At 32.7% G+C, this 18,816-nt stretch overlaps 2 protein-coding genes across 2 annotated transcripts; both read left to right on the top strand.

Moving 5' to 3' along the window:
- Positions 1–6,916: 6,916 nt before the first annotated feature.
- Positions 6,917–11,936, top strand: LOC112757566 (putative disease resistance RPP13-like protein 1). The gene is made up of 3 exons (XM_025806126.3): positions 6,917–11,011; positions 11,141–11,333; positions 11,423–11,936. Exon 1 carries the CDS (start codon positions 7,287–7,289, stop codon positions 10,992–10,994), a length of 3,708 nt encoding a protein of 1,235 aa, XP_025661911.1. The 5' UTR covers positions 6,917–7,286; the 3' UTR covers positions 10,995–11,011; positions 11,141–11,333; positions 11,423–11,936.
- Positions 11,937–13,498: 1,562 nt separating this feature from the next.
- Positions 13,499–17,812, top strand: LOC112757558 (putative disease resistance RPP13-like protein 1). The gene is made up of 2 exons (XM_072222051.1): positions 13,499–17,331; positions 17,433–17,812. Coding segments are annotated over exons 1-2 (3,708 nt in total). The 5' UTR covers positions 13,499–13,624; the 3' UTR covers positions 17,434–17,812.
- The last annotated feature ends 1,004 nt before the right edge of the window (positions 17,813–18,816 follow it).

The raw sequence follows: 18,816 nt of genomic DNA, 5'->3' as shown, positions 1-18,816 counted from the left end.
ACTCCCAAAGAAGAAATATATACTTCATCATGTTGGAATAGGTAAGAGTGAAACTTTCTTGCAGAAAGAAATTGAGCAACAAGGGAGAGCCACAATCGTGATCACAATCCAAGAGATTCAAGAGAGGCATTATACATGACTATTGCATGGGAAAATTTAATACCTTAGCTTGTTTTTTTTTTTTTTTCTTTTGGGAACCTACCCTTTTGAAGATTGAGACTCTTGGCTTGGTTTCAAGTTTTTAGATACCTCCTGGTCATGGTCCATTTTGGAAGATTCATATGTAGGTACTTTCTTTTGCAGACATGTATTTATTTTTTTGGGATTTTTGAATTTTTCTTTAGATGTATCATATGCTATATTGGTGAATTGTGGCCTTGGCGTTTGTATAATGGAGGAGTGTGATTAATTATTTTGCACCATTAAGCCGTTGCTAATTATATAGTAATAGAATTTCTAGGTAAATTTTTTTTTGCATACATATTAAACAAGTTTAATTAGTTTTCAAAATTAGCTAGTTACTAGAATGGAATTTTGGAGCGAAAATTGATGTATAAATATGATGAAAAATATATTCTTTTTTTTTAACATCTGTGTTGGTATATATAGTTTACCACCCAAGACTTCTGATGCTGTCTCCACTCTAATTAAGACTTTTTTTTTTTATTTATCATCAAATCTTGTTGGCATGTTAAATAGGCACTTATATACACATTATAATTAGTAACATAATTAATCAACAAATATGATAATTTTTATGTGGTGGGAACAGGTGAGAGTAAAACCTTGCAAAAAGCAATTCTATGAACATGGACGTTGTTGGTGTCGTCCTTGTCTCTCTTGTTGATTTTGCTGCCATAAATAGGTGTTCTTTTATTATTATTATTTTTGGAAAACAAATCTAAAATAGAGAAAACAAAAAAGTGTGAAGATGAAATGATACAGAGTGATGAAATGAGAGAGAAATTGAGTGAGAGAAGCATGTGAGTTTGATAAAGTGATTTTGTTATAATGGTGAATCACACATTTACACTATGCATTTAGACTATATATAGTAAAGGCATAACAGCTATTTCTGCTACTAACAATGTAACTAACTAGTCCTAGTCAGCATAGAGAAATTACAAATGAGTCCTTAATAAGGATATTAACTTAACTAACTATAGATCAAGCTATGTCAGTAAGAGTGAATAGTAAAAATACTCTTACTCCCCAATACAGAGGAAAAGAGAAAAAGAAAGAGTATAAAAATTGGAAAAAGAAAAAGAATAATTAAAGAAAGAGTATAAGAGGTTTAATAAGAAAAGAAAAATTGTATTCGGAGAGAAAATATTATTACTAGTAAAATAGATGATAATTAAAAACGTATGTCTGAAAAGTTATTGTATCTTGTAAAATAATAATTGAGGTGAATTTTTTTAATTTTAAATTAGAACTAGAATGTGACCCGCGCGATGCGCGGGACAGTAAATTAATAATAGTATATAATAAATATTAAAAATTATTATGTTTTGTAGAATTAAATGAAATATGTATAAACTAAAAATAAATTTAAATGATATTTTATTTAAAAAAAATGGTAGTACAAAGTATTTGGATGTTAGAATTGATTTTTGTATTTGGTTTAATTGATGGAATTGGTCTTCTTATGTGACACTCGTCTTCTTTTTTTTATTGGTTGCTGTTAGAGTTGTTGCTTTCTTCTTTCTGTCATAGGTTGTTGTGAAGGCATGTTCCTTATGAATTGGTGAGTTGTGTGCACTTCCTTTTGTGTTGTTTGCTCCCTCTTTGCATGTATGGTCTTCTTCCGAAAATGTGTCTTGAATTTGTATCGTTTTTTTTTCTCCTCAACCTCTTCATAGGTATGTGATCTTCGTCTAATGATATTAGTGTTGGCGAAGTTGGTTCCTATAATCAATGAATAATATAAATTAGAAATAAAAATGATGTTTTAAATAAGTGATTTTTTTAGTATTACTTGTTTTACTTGTTGTAATGGGTGTTGCTGTTCAGTGTTTTTAGTTGAAACAAATGTCTTGGTAACAGTATATTGTTGAGAACCTTCTTTGAGATTAAACTCATTTAGTTTGACTTCAAAAATAAGTGTGAGGTTGCACAAGTTTTTCAATTGGGGTGGTGCTTCAAGATCATTACTTTTCGGAGTGTGATTAGATTTGAAGCAGTTGTGTCCAAAAATTTTTTTGCTTCGCCATCAAATAATACAAAAGTTGCTGTAGCACTTTGATCTGAAACCTTTAATTGAATTCTGAATCTAAAATAAGTATTGGGTTAATAACTAATAATTTGCTAAATGAGATTATGAAAAGTATATAAAGTTACCTTATGGTTGGATATTGTGGTGTTTGATTACATGTGCCACAGATGTAGTTGTCTCCTTTTTTATATGCTTTCTTATGATACTTTTCACATTCAACATAGTTCCATCCAAATTTGTCATCAATTCCGTTTATAATTGCTAAAATTGTAAAGATCTTTTCCTATTCCAATATTCCATTTATGTTATCATTAGGTATATTGTATTTGAGTAAGAATGAATGTATGATGCATGTTGTGAGTTTTTTTGTCATACCTGATAATCAGATTCCCATTGCATAGCCATTAGATCTTGAATAGTTATTCGATTTCTAATCATTCTACTCTGAAGATTTGTATTGGCATTGTCTTGGCTTGGTATCTCTATTACTTCTTCATGTTGATCAGTCCTGTTTAGGAATTTTTTTATATTTATTAAATTGAATAATTAAATAAATGAATTAATTTTTGAGAGATTTATTAGTTATGAAATACCCATAAGTCAGCTGTGTGAATTCTTCAATTTCTGGATTGATATAGATTTTTGTACTTGAAGTTGTGCTAACCTAATAATCACCTAATATTATAATATAATAGGTTATATAAAATAAGATTGTGTTGTATTGTGTCAATTAATGTATTATATAAAATATAATTCTTTGAACTAAAAAAAACAATAAATTAAAATTTTTTGAAAAAGATCATACCTTTATATTCACTAACCAATGTTGATGTGAGTGTAACAATTTTTTGGCCCTTAATTTGTGTTGTAATTTCTTTATTTATCTGATTTGAGAGATTTCTCCACAACGTGACTTTCAACACGATGTTCCTAAAATTAATAGTATTTTATTAATAACTATATATCTAAATGAAAAATGAATTGGTTGTATATTTTTTTACTCTTTGAGTATCAATTCCATTCTTCGTATTTTTGTGGGTTTTCCTTTAACATCTACTTGTTCTTCTTCTCCTATTACATGCAGTTTTTCAATGACATCTATAATAAAAAGAACAAAAATGTGTTGATTTTTTTTAATAAATTATTTTTAATAAGAATAATTGAAATAATATAAAATAAAATTACCTGTTAAAATTTGTCTTTGACCCACTCTGTCAGATAATGTTTCAAGTGATGCAAATTTAAAATAGTGTTGGAGAATGTTCAAAATTAGATCTTTGATTTCTTTCACAATAGTTGTTATTAAAAAATTTGTTTTTATAGTACCTTTAATTGCTCTATACAAATCATTTGCATCTTCTATTTTCAATTTTTTTATAGTATAAACTTTTCCTTCTTCTAACAAAATTTTGAATTTGTTTATCATATTTTTCTTCACAATTACATGAAGAGGTGTTCTCTCCAGTGTTAGTAAATCATTGTTAACAATTAGTTAAAAAAAATGATTGCGTTTATTTTTTAAAATTATTAGAAAAGGAACAATGATTATCAAATTGAGAGAAGTTTAACTTTAACGATATTAAAATACAATTATATATAAAGTATTATAAAATAATATTAAAAGTATAAAAAACAAAAATAATTAAAAAAATTTTTAAAATTCAATTTAAAAATAGAATAAATTTGTTTATTTTGTACCTTTTCATCTAATATAATCATTTCTAAGAAAATAGGCTCCTCTTTATTTTTGGGTGTTAATATTTTTCATAGACAAACTATGCGAACTTTGATAAACCAATTGTCCGTATGTTTGGTTATATTGTCCAATGAATGATGCTCCATTGAGTAAGTTTGAGATGTTGTATAGTTTGGAAAGAAATTTCTTATGGTAAATTTGATGTTATTTTAAAGAATAGTGATTAGAGACTTATATAAGTAGTTCAAATAGTATATAATTTAAATATTTGTAACATAAAATTTATTATGATTAATAATATTATTATGACATTTATTATATGGATATTTATTACATTTAATGATTGAGTTTATAGAAATTAATAAATTAATTATTGGTGTTATAAAGTTATTATATTATTTATAACGGTAAGATATAATAAATATAAGAATATAGATTTAATATCTTTATAGGTTACAAACTTAAATTCAAAATTTATAATTTAAAAAGACTTGGTTGAAGAATATTTGTATATTATATGAATTTAATAAAAAACTTCTAGATTTATATGGATTTAATATAAAACTTTTAGGCTATTTGCAAATGTTTAAGTTTTAGGAAGTTTTAGAATACTTCACCTACATGAATAAAATACACCCGATGCTTGATGTGACTATATGATACTCTTTTTGTATTGTAGAGATCCAAAGTTGAGACCTATGTTCGCTGAAATAATGGCAGTAGTGAAGTAATATGCAATAATAAATTAATTATTAGTATAATAAATTTATTGTATTATTTATAACGGTAAGATATAATAAATATAGGAATATGATTTCAATGTCTTTATATGTTACAAATTTAATTTCAAAAATTTTAATTTAAAAAGACTTGATTAAAAAATATTTGTATATTATATGGACTTAATTAAAAATTTTTAGACTAATATTAATAAAAAATATTAGTCCTTAACGTTTCTCTTTGAACAATTAATATATACTAACGTACCGAAAATGGTAAAAAGTTTATTAGCAGTAATTCAAAATTAATATTCTAATTACTTAATTAAATGATTTCATAAAATTTTGCAGTTAAAATAGAAGCCAGTACATCTTCTTTCTGCCCATTTTTTCTTATCCCACTTTTAAAGCAATTTATTAATTAATAATAGTATTTTTATCTGTAATCATGAATAATACCAATTATTCCTAATAAAATACATAAATTAGCAAGTTGAATTAGATAATATCATATTATTAAATGTTATCGATTCTTGGTAGATCAAATTGAATGCCGATGTCTTAATGCTAAAGATGACCAAGCATTCCACCTAATATAATATTGTCACATTTAAATATATATGTTTTAGTGAAGTAATATGCAATAATAATGATATAAATTTATTTACTAACTAATAAATTATTATAAGCTTTAAAATGTAACTTTAACCTATTTAAATTGTTATATGTGATTAAGAATATTACATAAATTTCATAGACCAATTTTAAGTGGTTTAAATTATGATTTATAAATGATATGATTAAGAATTTTGTAAAAGAAAAAAAATAAAAAACTGTAGCATAATATATAAATAAATTTAGAAGTATACAAAACTAAGGAAAAAATATCCTTAAATTCAACCCATGGTTATATGTGTAATGTCTAAAAAGAAGTATTGAGATTTAATTTTTGGACCAGTTAGAGCATTGTAGAGGTCGACCTTATTCCGAAGCGTGTTATACCTGTAGATACAATCATTTTCACAAAAATTATGTATGAAAAATTTTAGAAGAAAGAAATATAAATATTACTCTAGACGTAAGAAATTTATTACTTATGAAGAAATATATTATCGCAAGTTTTTTCAAAGGAGTTTGATATGAAATTACTCATCGACTCACAATGTGTAAGAGATGACTTACTTTATAGAAGATATATTCTCATGAGTTTGTTGAAATGCCATTGATATGGAATCAAGTACTGCAAACATAAACGACTGGTAAAGAATAAGTTTATGAATAAAAAAGATAAAAGATAGATTAAGTATATCTACTTTTAATTTCTTATATAAAATTACCTCAATGTTGTAATCCTTAGGAAAATACTTGGTACGAATTTTCTTTGTTAGACGAATTTTCTTAGTTGGCCTGGTTTCTGCAATTGATGCAATGCGGAGAGGTGCCAAGAAGAAGAGGGTTTCGAGAAGCATGAGAAGAGTAAAATTTGATTCGAGGAAAACACAATGGCTCATACCGGAAGAGCATGGAGGAAATAGGATACTGGTACAGAGAGTGCCAAGAAGAAGAGGGTTTCGAGAAGCATGAGAAGAGTAAGGAGTTTTCAGGCGAGAAGCACGAGAAAAGTAATGAACTCTTTGGTTTTCAGAGGTTTTTTTGGGGTAAATGTTAATTTGTGTTTTTGTTGTTTTTTATTCTGTTTTTTAGTTTTTTTTTTTAATTTGAAAATAGAAGTTGATTTGGCAAGATTTGAGTGGTTGAAATTTGGCAAGATTTGATTGGTTGTTTCTAAAATTTTGCCATGTAAGCAATATTGCTGACATGGCGTTAGTAGAATAAGAGGAATAACTTAGAAGTAATGTGGTGCATGCTTATATATCTACTTTTATATATTAAGAATAGATTCAATTTGCTTTGAAGAATCAAAAGATATTTTTTAATTCTCTAAAAAGTGAAAAAAACTCTAGAAAATACCAATAACTAATACAGGACATAATAATTGACGGTAGAAATAATCTATTCAAACATAAAAACAATGAGAGATTGCCAGCTAATAGAAATTTCTTTGCAGTGACAATATAATTATATCATCAGTGATTAATGATATAGTAGAACTACAGCTTGTTTTTAGTTTACTAATTGGTAATGGGCTACAGCATGTTCTTCAACTACTCAAATAATTCAACAACAAAGCTTATCTACTCAATAATTATCAGGGAACAGTTAAATACAAACAATAAAATAAACAATAAAATCCTTGAGAATCAATAAACTTGAAAGTTTCCAGCTCAATCCAATAAAAAAAGAGAAGGCAGCATTAAGTATCATGATTTGATGAAGAGTTAGTTACATAGACTTTCCTAAGCATGTGACCAATTGTGTATCTTTATTCTTTCCCCATTTGACAGCTCTTGTTATAAGTTATATCAGATCTTAAACAAAGGAAGCAGATCACAAAAACATGCATTATTAATGAAACTAAGATCATGAGCTCATGAAGTCAACTTCACTCACAGCACATAAAAGCAAACACTTCCCTTAGCTTCTGTTTGAGAAAATCCAGAGACTACATTGCAAACTGCAAACCCTTCTCTCATCCATCACCTTTCTTTCTTCGTTCTGATCCAATCTGATCTGCTGCTGCAGTTGAGATTCAATCATGGCTGCAAAACTTGATGGTGGAGCTTATCTCACTTCTTTTGTTGATGCTATTTTAGACAAGTTGTCTTCAATACTTGAAGATGACTCTGTCCTCGACTCTGTCCTGGAATTGCTTGAAAGGTTGCAGAATAGTCTTTATGATGCTGGACCTGTTCTTGATGATGCTGAGCAGAAGCAGTTCACTGACAAGAGAGTCAAGAAGTGGCTTGTTGATCTCCAAGATGCTCTCTATTTTGCTGATGACTTGCTCGATGAACTCTCCACTAAGGCCGCCATCGCGGCCACTCAAGGTGATCCAGGTAACTCTTCTTCCTGGTCTCGTCATGTTGATTCATATATTGATGATAGTGGTGTCAACGTCATCGAAAAAATAGTTGGCAAACTAGAGTCTCTTGTAAAAAGAAAAGCTAAACTGGGTCTAGAAAAGAGTGCCAAGTTGGACACATCATGGAGAATTCCATCCACATCTCTCGTTGTAAGTTCTGACATATTCGGTCGGGACAAAGAGAAGAGAGAGATAATCAAATTGTTGCTAGATGATTCTGAATCACCTCTTACTCTGATCCCAATTTGGGGTATGGGTGGAATAGGAAAAACTGCTCTGGCTCAACTGGTTTACAGTGATGCTGAAGTAGTGGGAAAATTTGACACTAGAGCATGGGTGTGTGTTGCTGAAAATTTTAATCCTATTAGCCTTACAAGAACTATACTAGAGAAAATAACTTGTAGTTCTTATAAGAGGGATGATTTTGATTCACTTCAAACTCATCTGAAACAAAAGTTGATAGGAAAAACATTCTTAGTTGTTTTAGATGATGTCTGGCATGATCAACAAGACATTTGGGAGGATCTTCTAAAACCTTTTCGCTACGGTAATCATGGAAGTAAAATTCTTTTGACAACCCGTAGTGAAAAGGTTGCTTCTGTGGTTGCAACTACCGATCTACATTACCAACTGAGTTTGTTGTCTAATGAAGATTGCTGGTTAGTATTTTCAAAACACGCACGTCTTTCTGCTGACTCTATGAAGAATCCAACTCTGCAAAAAGTCGGCAAAGATATTGTAAAGAAGTGTGATGGATTGCCCTTGGCAGCTCAAGCACTCGGAGGCTTATTGCGTGGAAATTATGAAGTCAAGTCTTGGAATCATATATTGAAGAACGAGATCTGGAAATCCTCCAATGACAAGATAAAAATTGTTCCAGCCTTGAGAGTTAGTTATTATTATCTTCCTTCTTGTCTAAAAAAGTGTTTTGTTTATTGTTCCATATATCCCAAGAGTTATGAATTTGATAAAGATGAATTGATCTTGTTATGGATGGCGGAGAATCTCTTACAACCAATAGGAGAAAAGAGTCTAGAAGAAGTTGGTGACGAATATTTTGATGAATTATTTGTGAGGTCATTTTTCCAACCTCATAGTACTAATGAAAAGACATTTGTGATGCATGATCTTGTGCATGATTTGGCAATGATCTATGCTGGAGAATTCTGTTTTAGAGCAGAAGAGCATGAAAATGCTGTTGAGATTGATATTAAAGCTCGTCATTTATCACATAATGCTAAAGGCAATTATCCAATCTCAAAACTTGTAGGAGTTTGTGATAGAGTAGAACATACAAGAACATTTCTTGAAATCAATTTGTCACCAAATATCCCATTTGACATGGAAAACACACCTTGTATCTTGTTGTCAAAATTGAAGCGCCTTAGAGCTTTGTCGTTCAAATGCTTTCCTCTTGAGTCAGTGCCTGATTCAATAGGTGAGTTGATTCATTTGCGTTACTTGGATCTCTCTGGAACCTACATTGTGACATTGCCCGAGTCTTTGGGTAATCTTTACAATTTGCAGACCTTGAAGCTGATTGGATGTGAAAAATTGAAAATGCTTCCGGATGGCATGCAAAATCTTGTAAATTTAAGGCATCTTGATATTAGAGCAACTTGTTTGCGCAAGATGCCGAAAGGCATGAGCAAATTGAAAAGTTTGCAGTTTCTAAGCGACTTTGTCATTGGGAAGCATGAAGAGAACAAGATCAAAGAACTGGGAGCACTTGCAAATCTGCGCGAATCAATTTCCATTGACAAATTGGAGAATGTGGTCGACAGCAGTGAAGCTTGGGAGGCAAGAATGTTCGATAAGGATGGCATTGACTCTTTGAAGTTGAGTTGGTGGTCACATAAAAGTATGGAAGAAGTTTTTGCTTTTGCTGTCAAAAAGAAGGATGCAGCTGATTCCCAAATTGAAAGAGATATACTTGACAAGTTACAACCTCACAGTAATTTGAAAGAAGTAGAGATCAGTGGCTACAGAGGCACAACATTTCCAGATTGGTTGGAAAATTCTTCCTACCACAACATCACCACACTAACCCTGCAACATTGCAATAAATGTTCTGTGCTTCCTTCATTTGGACAATTGCCCTCTTTAAAGCACCTTACAATTTCAGATTTTAAAAGTCTGAAAACTGTGGGTGCTGAGTTTTACAAGGGTGGATCTTGTTTGGAGACACCCTTTCCAGTGCTTGAAACTCTTACATTTTGCTCAATTAGTGACTGGGTGAAGTGGGATTCAATGGAGTTCAATGCATTCCCTCGACTTGCGGAGCTTACCTTAAGTGACTGTCCCATGTTGACAGGAGATTTGCCCTATCATCTACCATCTTTGCAATCACTTACTATTGACAATTCCAAGGATCTTCGCTGTTGTCTTCCAATAGCTCCTGCAATGGCCTCTTTAAACATAGTTGGTGGCGGAGAAGTGAGTATTAGCGAGCTACCTCCTTTACTGCGTAAACTATCAATTCATGGAATTGATCAAGTGGAGCCAGTGGTTAAGGCCTTTCGGAATATGCAACTGACTTGCCTCACGTCTTTATGCATCTCAGATTGCTCCTTCCACATATCATTTCCAGTGAGTAGTATTCCTGCATCACTACAAGAGTTGACAATATCGGGTTGCGCAAAATTAGAACTCGAAATGGATGGGCATCACAAGTCCCTGCAGTCACTGAGTATAATTTACTACTATGATTCAGCTACATCCTTCTCTTGGGATGCCTTTCCGAATCTCGTGCGTCTCAACATCAGGAAGTGTAAAGAGATGGAGTCTATTGTGGTGTCACGGTCTCTTTCATGTCTCCGTTCTTTACATATATCCAGTTGTCAGAGTTTGAAGTCAGTGTCGACGCTGTGGATGGCAGCACCTCAGCTAGAGGATCTCAAAATAGTGGATTGCCCAGAGATCGAATTGTGTCCTACAGGGGATGGGCATCCACACCATAGCCTCAGATCTCTTACCATCAACTACTCCAAACTAATCAGTTGTGCAGCATTCATGAATTTGCAATTTTATGGGCTTACTCATCTTCGCATTTTGGGTGAATATAAGGAGAGTGTGAAGTGCCTCCCAAAGGAAGGCTGGTTGCCTGCCTCACTTGAGTCTCTCAGACTTTTTAACATTAAAAGTGTGGAGACGTTGGAATGCAAGGGACTTGCCCACCTCAACTGCCTCCAACAATTAAGTATATATCATTGCTCCAAGTTGAAGAATATTGAGGGAGAAAAGCTGCCTGCCTCTCTAAAACAACTCATCATCAAAGGGACTCCTTTGCTGGGTAAACGGTGCGAGAAGAAGGATCCTGAGGTTTGGCCTAAAATCTCCCATATCCACGGCATTCAAGTTGATAACAGATGGATTTTGTAATCCAACAACTTCAACAGGTAACTGTTTCTTTATATATATTTTCATTCTTCATTCTGTTTACAATATTCTTCTTCTTCATTCTTATTAATGTCTTATATCAGTCATTCCTTAATCACACAGTTAACACTTTGTAACTTCTCATACAGCTTATCCATGGAGCTAACGTCACAACTTCTGCAGCTATGGTTTTTCTTTTTCTGCATGAAATATACTCAATCATTGCAATACGCAGAGGGGAATGCTGAGAAGTAAGACAACAAATTTCCTGACAAGATTCAAGGTCCCTGCCAAGATAGAAACTTTCACACACAATGGACTTCTCACTATCACTGCATTCATGTAAGTGCTTAAGAAATATATATATATATATAATGTTCGAATAACATTGATTACTCAAATGATAACTTAGATGTGAAACTTTCTTCCAGAAAGCTATTGAGCAAACAAGGGAGAGCCACAATCATGGACACAATCCAAGATATTCAAGAGAGGCATGAGAGTGATTAAGAAAAGGAGCCCAAATGAGCTTCATCAAGTGTTGTTGGACATGCCTGTTTCGGTCCAATCACAAGGTGATCAACTAGATCACATAGAAAGCCACGTGGCCAGAGCCAATTCGTACATCTGCTGCAGGGTCAATCAGCTCCAGCTTGAGGAAGTGCCAAAGGAATACCAGGAACAGACCTCATTGCCATCATAATATTGACCATTATCATATTGATATAGTCCTTCTTATTGGTAAAATAAAATTTACCTTTAGAATTTCGATTCATGTGTATGTTACTCTTAATTTTTTTTTCTAAACCATTTGATAAGAAATTTCAGACACACGAACTAAAGTTTAGCAGATAAATTCATTTTTGCTTTAGTTATTGGGGTTTATACATAGCACACTCTTAAATACACGTATTATTGGGGTAAATTCATCATTTGCCACTCTAATCCCTTGGCCATTATTCTTTTGCATACACGTATTTATTTTCCCCCCCTCTATTTTATTGTGCATTGTTGATTAAGAATTGTATGTTTCATTAGAAAAATAAAAAAAAAATAGTCAATAATGCAGCAACAACTATGTTTATCCCACTAAATATAAGTGAAAAGTTAAATAGTAACAATAAGATCTTTGGCAATGAATAAAAGTTGAAATTTCCTCCTCAAACCATCAAATAAGAGAAGAAATAGAAAATAGGAAGACATGTGAAGGCAGCACTGAGTATCATTCAAAACAACATCCCATGGAATTTTTCATCAGAAAATGGTTAATATAATTCAAAATTCGTAATGTTATTTTTTTAACATATGTTTTAACATTACTTTTTTTAAAAGAAATTGTTAACAGATGTCTAAATTTTCTTAATTTTGTACACTTTCTGTATAACAAATATTTTTAGAAAATTGACCAAATATAGAGATGGTTGGAGACCGATCAAGTATTTTCAAATTGTAAAAAGACACTTTGTCATTAGAATAAATGGTCAAAGACCAAAAAAAATATTTATTCTTTTTATTCAAGATAATAGATATGATAAGAATTACTATAATTCAGTTGTTAAAGAATTAGTAAAAAAAATTAAAAGAATCAGGTTTAACTCTATCCAATAATTAGAAAGAACAAAAAAACCAAATATAAGAGAGACTAAGAAAAACCAAAATAGTTATTTCAATTTTCGAATACTCACTATAATATGTACAAATTATTATTATTATTATTATTATTATTATTATTATTATTATTATTATTATTATTATTATTCCACACACACACAAAATAAAAGTGATAAACTTTGAAATGCTGAAAGTATTAACTTCTTGAACAAATTGATCTGGTTGATGGACTAGGCATGATGTATTGGAAGCATCATAGAGATAATGTGAAACCAGATTCTGCTATCAAAACAGAATTAGTTGAAGTTAGTTATGAATTTCCGGATATAGTAATAATTTTCCAAATTCTAAATCAAACTTCAGATTCATTTTTCATTGCTTTCTATTCTCTTCTTCCTCCGCCATTTTGTCTAAGATTTCTTCAAACCAGAAATAGCCAGCATTTTCTGCCATTCTGTCTAAGCTTGAGAATAAATCACCTCAAATAATTGTCCTCTGAAATCACTGAAAAGGAAACATAGTGTAATTTATTTATTTTTGGTGGCGTACCCAAATGCTTCCTAGCATTCCGCGTGATCACCTCAGAACACGATCATAAAGTTCATCAAAGTCAACTTCATCTAAAAAATAGTAAAGTTAATTTTTATGAAAAAAGAAATAAAAATCTAACAAAATGAAAGGAGAAAAATTATCTTACTTATAAGCCATTAAACATTAACGGTGGAAAGTAATACACATTATTCACCTATAGTTGTTGTGTGGTTAAGGTGAGAAGAGTTTTAATATAAAATTGATAATCTCATTAGATAACAAATAGAGAAAATAGAGAAAAAAGTATAAGAATTTTTTTGATAAATATTTTTTTATATATTTAGAGGGAAGTGTTCTCCCTTATAAGAAGAAGAGAATATTATTGTAATCTTCTTGTAATAGAGAGACTCTGCCAACCCTTTCATCCATCACCTTTCTTTCTTTTTTTTTTGTTCTGATCCCATCTGATCTGCTGCACTAGAGATTCACCCATGGCTGCAAAACCTTATGGGGGAGCTTACCTCTCTCCCTTGGTTGAGGTTGTTTTGGACAACCTGTCTTCAATGTTTGAAGATGACTCTGTCCTCAACGGAAACCACTCTGCCCTTGAGTTGCTTGGAAGGTTGCAGAATTGTCTGTATAATGTTGGACCTGCTCTTGATGATGCTGAGCTGAAGCAGTTCAGTGACAAGAAAGTGAAGGAGTGGCTTGTTGATCTTCAAGATGCTCTCTATATGGCCGATGACTTGCTCGATGAGATCTCCACTAAAGCCGCCATCGCTGCCACTAAAAGGAATGCAGGTAACTCTTCTTCATGGTCTCATCTTGTTGATTCATATATAGAAGATACTGGTGACATAGAAAAAATAGTTCGAAGACTAGAGACTGTCGTAGCAGGCAAAATTTCACTTCCTCTGAAGGAGGTTGCAAAGTTGGACATGTCATGGAGAATTCCATCCACATTTCTTGTTGAACCACCGGAAATATGTGGCAGGAAAGAAGACAAGGAGGCCATACTGAAACTGTTGTTGGATGATGATGATGCTGCTGATGTTGATTTATCTGTCATTCCCATTGTGGGCATGGGCGGAATAGGAAAGACTACTTTGGCCCAGTTGGTTTACCACGATGACAAAGTGAAGGAGAGTTTTGATTTTCGAGGTTGGGTTTGTGTGTCGGAAGAGTTTAATGTTGTCAAGGTCACCAAGACTATAATTGAGGCAATAGTTTCGTGGCGTTATGACTTGACAGATTTGAATTTACTTCAGCATGATTTAAAAGAAGAGTTGTCGAGGAAAAAGTTCTTCATTGTCTTGGACGATGTATGGGATAAAAATTATGATGATTTGAATAGGTTTCTAAAACCTTTTCAGAAAGGGGTTAAGGGAAGTAAAATTCTCATAACTACAAGAAATAAAAACGTGGCTTCTGTAGTGCAGACTATTTCACCTCATGAACTAAGTCCATTGTCTGATGAAGATTGTTGGTTGGTGTTTTCAAAGCATGCACGTCTTTCAACTATTTCTTTGGAGAATCCAACCCTGGAAAAAATCGGCAGAGATATGGTAAAGAGGTGTGATGGATTGCCCTTGGCAGCTCAAGCCCTTGGAGGCTTATTGCGTGGAAATTCGGATATCAGGTCTTGGAATCATTTACTAAAGAGTGAAATCTGGGAACTTTCATATGACAAGACAAATGTTGTTCCAGCATTAAGAATAAGTTATTATTTTCTTCCTTCATATTTGAAGCAGTGCTTTATTTATTGTTCCTTGTATCCCAAGAACTATGAATTTAGCAAGGATGAATTGATATTGTTATGGATGGCTGAGAATTTTTTGCAACCAGTAGATAAAAAGACTGTGGAAGAAGTTGGTGGTGAATATTTTGATGAATTAATTGCGAGATCATTTTTCCAACCTCACAATACCCATGAAAAGACATTTGTGATGCATAATCTTGTGCATGATTTAGCAATGACGTGGGCTGGAGAATTCTATTTCAGAGCGAAAGAGCTTCGGAATGCAGTTGAGGTTGATATTAAAGCTCGTCATTTGTCACATAATGCCAAAGGCAATTATCCAATGTCAAAACTTTTGGGAGTTTGCGATACAGTAAAACATACAAGGACATTTCTTGAAATCAATTTGGAGACATGGATCCCATTTAACATAGAAAACGCAACTTGTATCTTGTTGTCACAGTTGAAGTATCTGAGAGCGCTGTCGTTGAAACGCTTTCCTCTTGAGTCAGTACCTGATTCAATAGGTGAGTTGATTCATTTGCGTTACTTGGATATCTCTGAGACCAAGATTGTGACATTGCCAGAGTCATTGGGTAACCTATACAATTTGCAGACCTTGAAGTTGAATACCTGTTTGAGTCTGATAACGCTACCTGTTGGCATGAAAGACCTTGTAAATTTGCGTCATCTTGATATTTATGGGACTGGGTTTCAGTATGAGATGCCGAAAGGCATGAGCAATTTGAAAAGTTTGCAGTTTTTAAGTAATTTTGTTGTTGGAAAGCATGAAGAAAACAAGATTAAAGAATTGGGAGCACTTGCAGATCCACACAAATCAATTTCCATTTGGAAATTGGAGAATGTGGTGAACAGCAGTGAAGCTTTGGAGGCAAGAATGTGTGATAAGGATGGCATTGATTCTATGGTGTTGGGTTGGTCGTGGCATAGAGAGAATAGAGTTGATTCCGAAATGGAAAGAGATATACTTGACAAGTTACGACCTCACACTAATTTGAAAGAGTTACAGATAGAGAGTTACAGGGGTACAAGATTTCCAGATTGGGTGGGACATTCTTCCTACCACAACATCACCAAAATAACACTGGATGGTTGCAGGAGTTGCTGTATGCTTCCTTCATTTGGACAGTTGCCCTCGTTGAAGCACCTATCAATTTCACATTTTAAAAGTCTGGAAAGTGTGGGTGCTGAGTTTTACTTTAACCAGAATGGTGAATCTTGTTTGGAGACACCACCATTCCCAATGCTTGAAACTCTTAAGTTTTATTTAATGCCTTACTGGAAGGAGTGGCGTTCATTGGAGTTCAATGCGTTTCCGAGACTTAGGGAGTTTTCAATACAGCGTTGTCCCATGTTGATACGAGATTTGCCCAATCATCTACCATCTTTGCAGTCACTTACTATTGAGACTTCCGGGCAGCTGAGGTGTTGTGTTCCAAAAGCTCCTGCAATGACCTCTTTAAGCATATTTGTATACGGGAATGAAGTGAGAATTAGAGAGCTACCTCCTTTACTGCGTCAACTATCAATTGGAGGAATCGGTCAAGTGGAGCCGGGTGTGAAGGCCATAATGCATATGCAACTGAGTTGCCTCACTTCTTTATGCATCTCAGATTCTTCCTCCCACATATTGTTTCCAGTGAGTGCTATTCCCCCATCACTACAAGAGTTGACGATCGAGAATTGTGGAGAATCATTTGAATTCCAAATGGATGGGCAACATCACTCGCTGCAGAAACTATCCATAGGGAACAGCTGTGATTCACATACATCCTTCTCGTTATTGGATGCCTTTCCAAATCTCGTGAGTGTTCATATCAGCGGTTGCCAAAAGATGGAGTCTCTTGTGGTGTCACGCTCTCTTTCTTGTCTCCTTTCTTTATATATCTTCTTTTGTCGGAGTTTGAAATCTGTGTCAACGCTATGGATGGCAGCACCTCAGCTTGAGAAACTCTCATTAGTGGATTGCCGAGAGATTGATTTGTGTGATACAGGGCATCCACACCGTAGCCTGAGATATCTTGAAATCATCTACAGCGAGAAACTAGTGAGCTCTGCAGCATTCATGCATCCGCAGTTTCATGGGATTACTAGTCTTATCTTTTATTGTGAAATTGCTGATTACAGTGAGTGTGTGAAGAGCTTCCCAAAGGAAGGTTGGTTGCCTGCCTCCCTTGAGTCCCTCACAATTAAAGGCCTTAGCAGTGTGGGGACTTTGGAATGCAAGGGACTTGCCCACCTCACCACCCTCCAGGAACTGCGTATTGACTATTGTGTCAAGTTGGAGAATATAGAGGGAGAAAAGCTGCCTGCCTCTCTAATAAAACTCGGCATCTATGACAGCCCTTTGCTGGCCGAACGATGCGAGAAGAAGGATCCACAGATTTGGCCCAAAATCTCCCACATCCCCGCCATTCAAGTTGATCGCAGATGGATTTGGTAATCCAACAACATTCTTCATTCTCTCTACAATATTCTTATTCTTCATTCAGTCATTCTTATTAATGTGTTATACTGTTATATCATACCTTCTCATACAGATTATCCATAGACCCAACAACACAGGGATGAATGCTGAGAAATAAGACAAGAATAGTAAGATTTTTATATACTTTATAATTTGATTACTCAAAAAACATGATAACAGCTGAGACTGAAACCTTCATGCAGAAAGCAATCGAGCAACAATACGATTGAGCAAGTGACCCATTGCTTTGGAAAATTTAATACCTTAGCTTCTTTGTTTCCTTTTGGAATCCACACTTTTAAACATTGAGACTTTTGGTTTGGTTTCTGTTTTCTAGAAATTTCATGTTTTACAATCTGTTGCGGATATGTATTTGAATTTTTGGGATTTTTGAATTTGATTTCAATGTGTCATATGCTACTATATTCGGTGAATTGCCTTGGCGTTTATATATTGCACCAGTGTGATCAATTGTTTTGCACCATAGTGAAGTCGGGTTTATGATTAGTGTACACTAAAATTAGCCATCAAAATTAGTCACTAGTATAAAATACATGTTAAAATATAAATACACATTAAAAATAAATTAAACCACTATATATTTATACACAAATATATTAGTGGATAATTTTAGTGACTGATTTTAATATACAAATAGCATTTCTCAAATCTAAATGCCTCTAATTAAGAACATTACTTTTCTCGTATTCTTTTATTAGTATTTCACGAAACTAAGAGTCTTTGCTTGACAATATCAATTTAAAATTATCAAGTGATGTCACTTTAAGTTAGAGTAGTTGATTATTTATTATAAACATATCTATATAAAAAATTAAAAAATAAAAATATTATTTTAGCTTCTTGTCTATTAATCTATTAATAATATATTAAAATAGAACTCACAGTCCTATCTAAATATATTGTTAGCTTTTTAATTTTTTATTACTAAGCTACGTTAGCTTAAATAACCAACTGGTATATCTTATCTAATTAAATTATTTTTTTATTTTTCTGTTTCTATTTAAAATATTTTTTAATTCTTTTACAAAATAAAAAGATTTGCTGCTCTTGTTATATTTATTATGTAATAAAAAAATCAGTTACTCTATATTTTCAATATTAATATTAATTTGTAAAATTCCTAAAATATTTTTATTTTTTTTTTCAAACTAAATCTTAATCCTAATTTTTTTAAATTAAACCCACTAACACTCACTCTTTCACATACACTTCATTCCACTCAGAGAAGACAAAACAAAAGAGAGAAAGAGAATGATAAAGAGAAATAATACTCATTTTAAATTTCAAGTCAATCTAACGGTGAACAAATGAAAAACTGCTGTTTAAAATTTTCTGCTTTACGTAAAAATAAAAATTCTGTTTTTCTTCTTTTCTATCACTTTGATGGCTAGTTGGTTACTCTCTCACTCTCGAAAAAATCCCAAAAAAGATGTGAC

Source organism: Arachis hypogaea, chromosome 2 (assembly GCF_003086295.3).
Source record: "Arachis hypogaea cultivar Tifrunner chromosome 2, arahy.Tifrunner.gnm2.J5K5, whole genome shotgun sequence".
Classification (NCBI taxonomy): Eukaryota; Viridiplantae; Streptophyta; class Magnoliopsida; order Fabales; family Fabaceae; genus Arachis; species Arachis hypogaea.
This window is presented reverse-complemented; position numbering and strand designations above follow the sequence as displayed.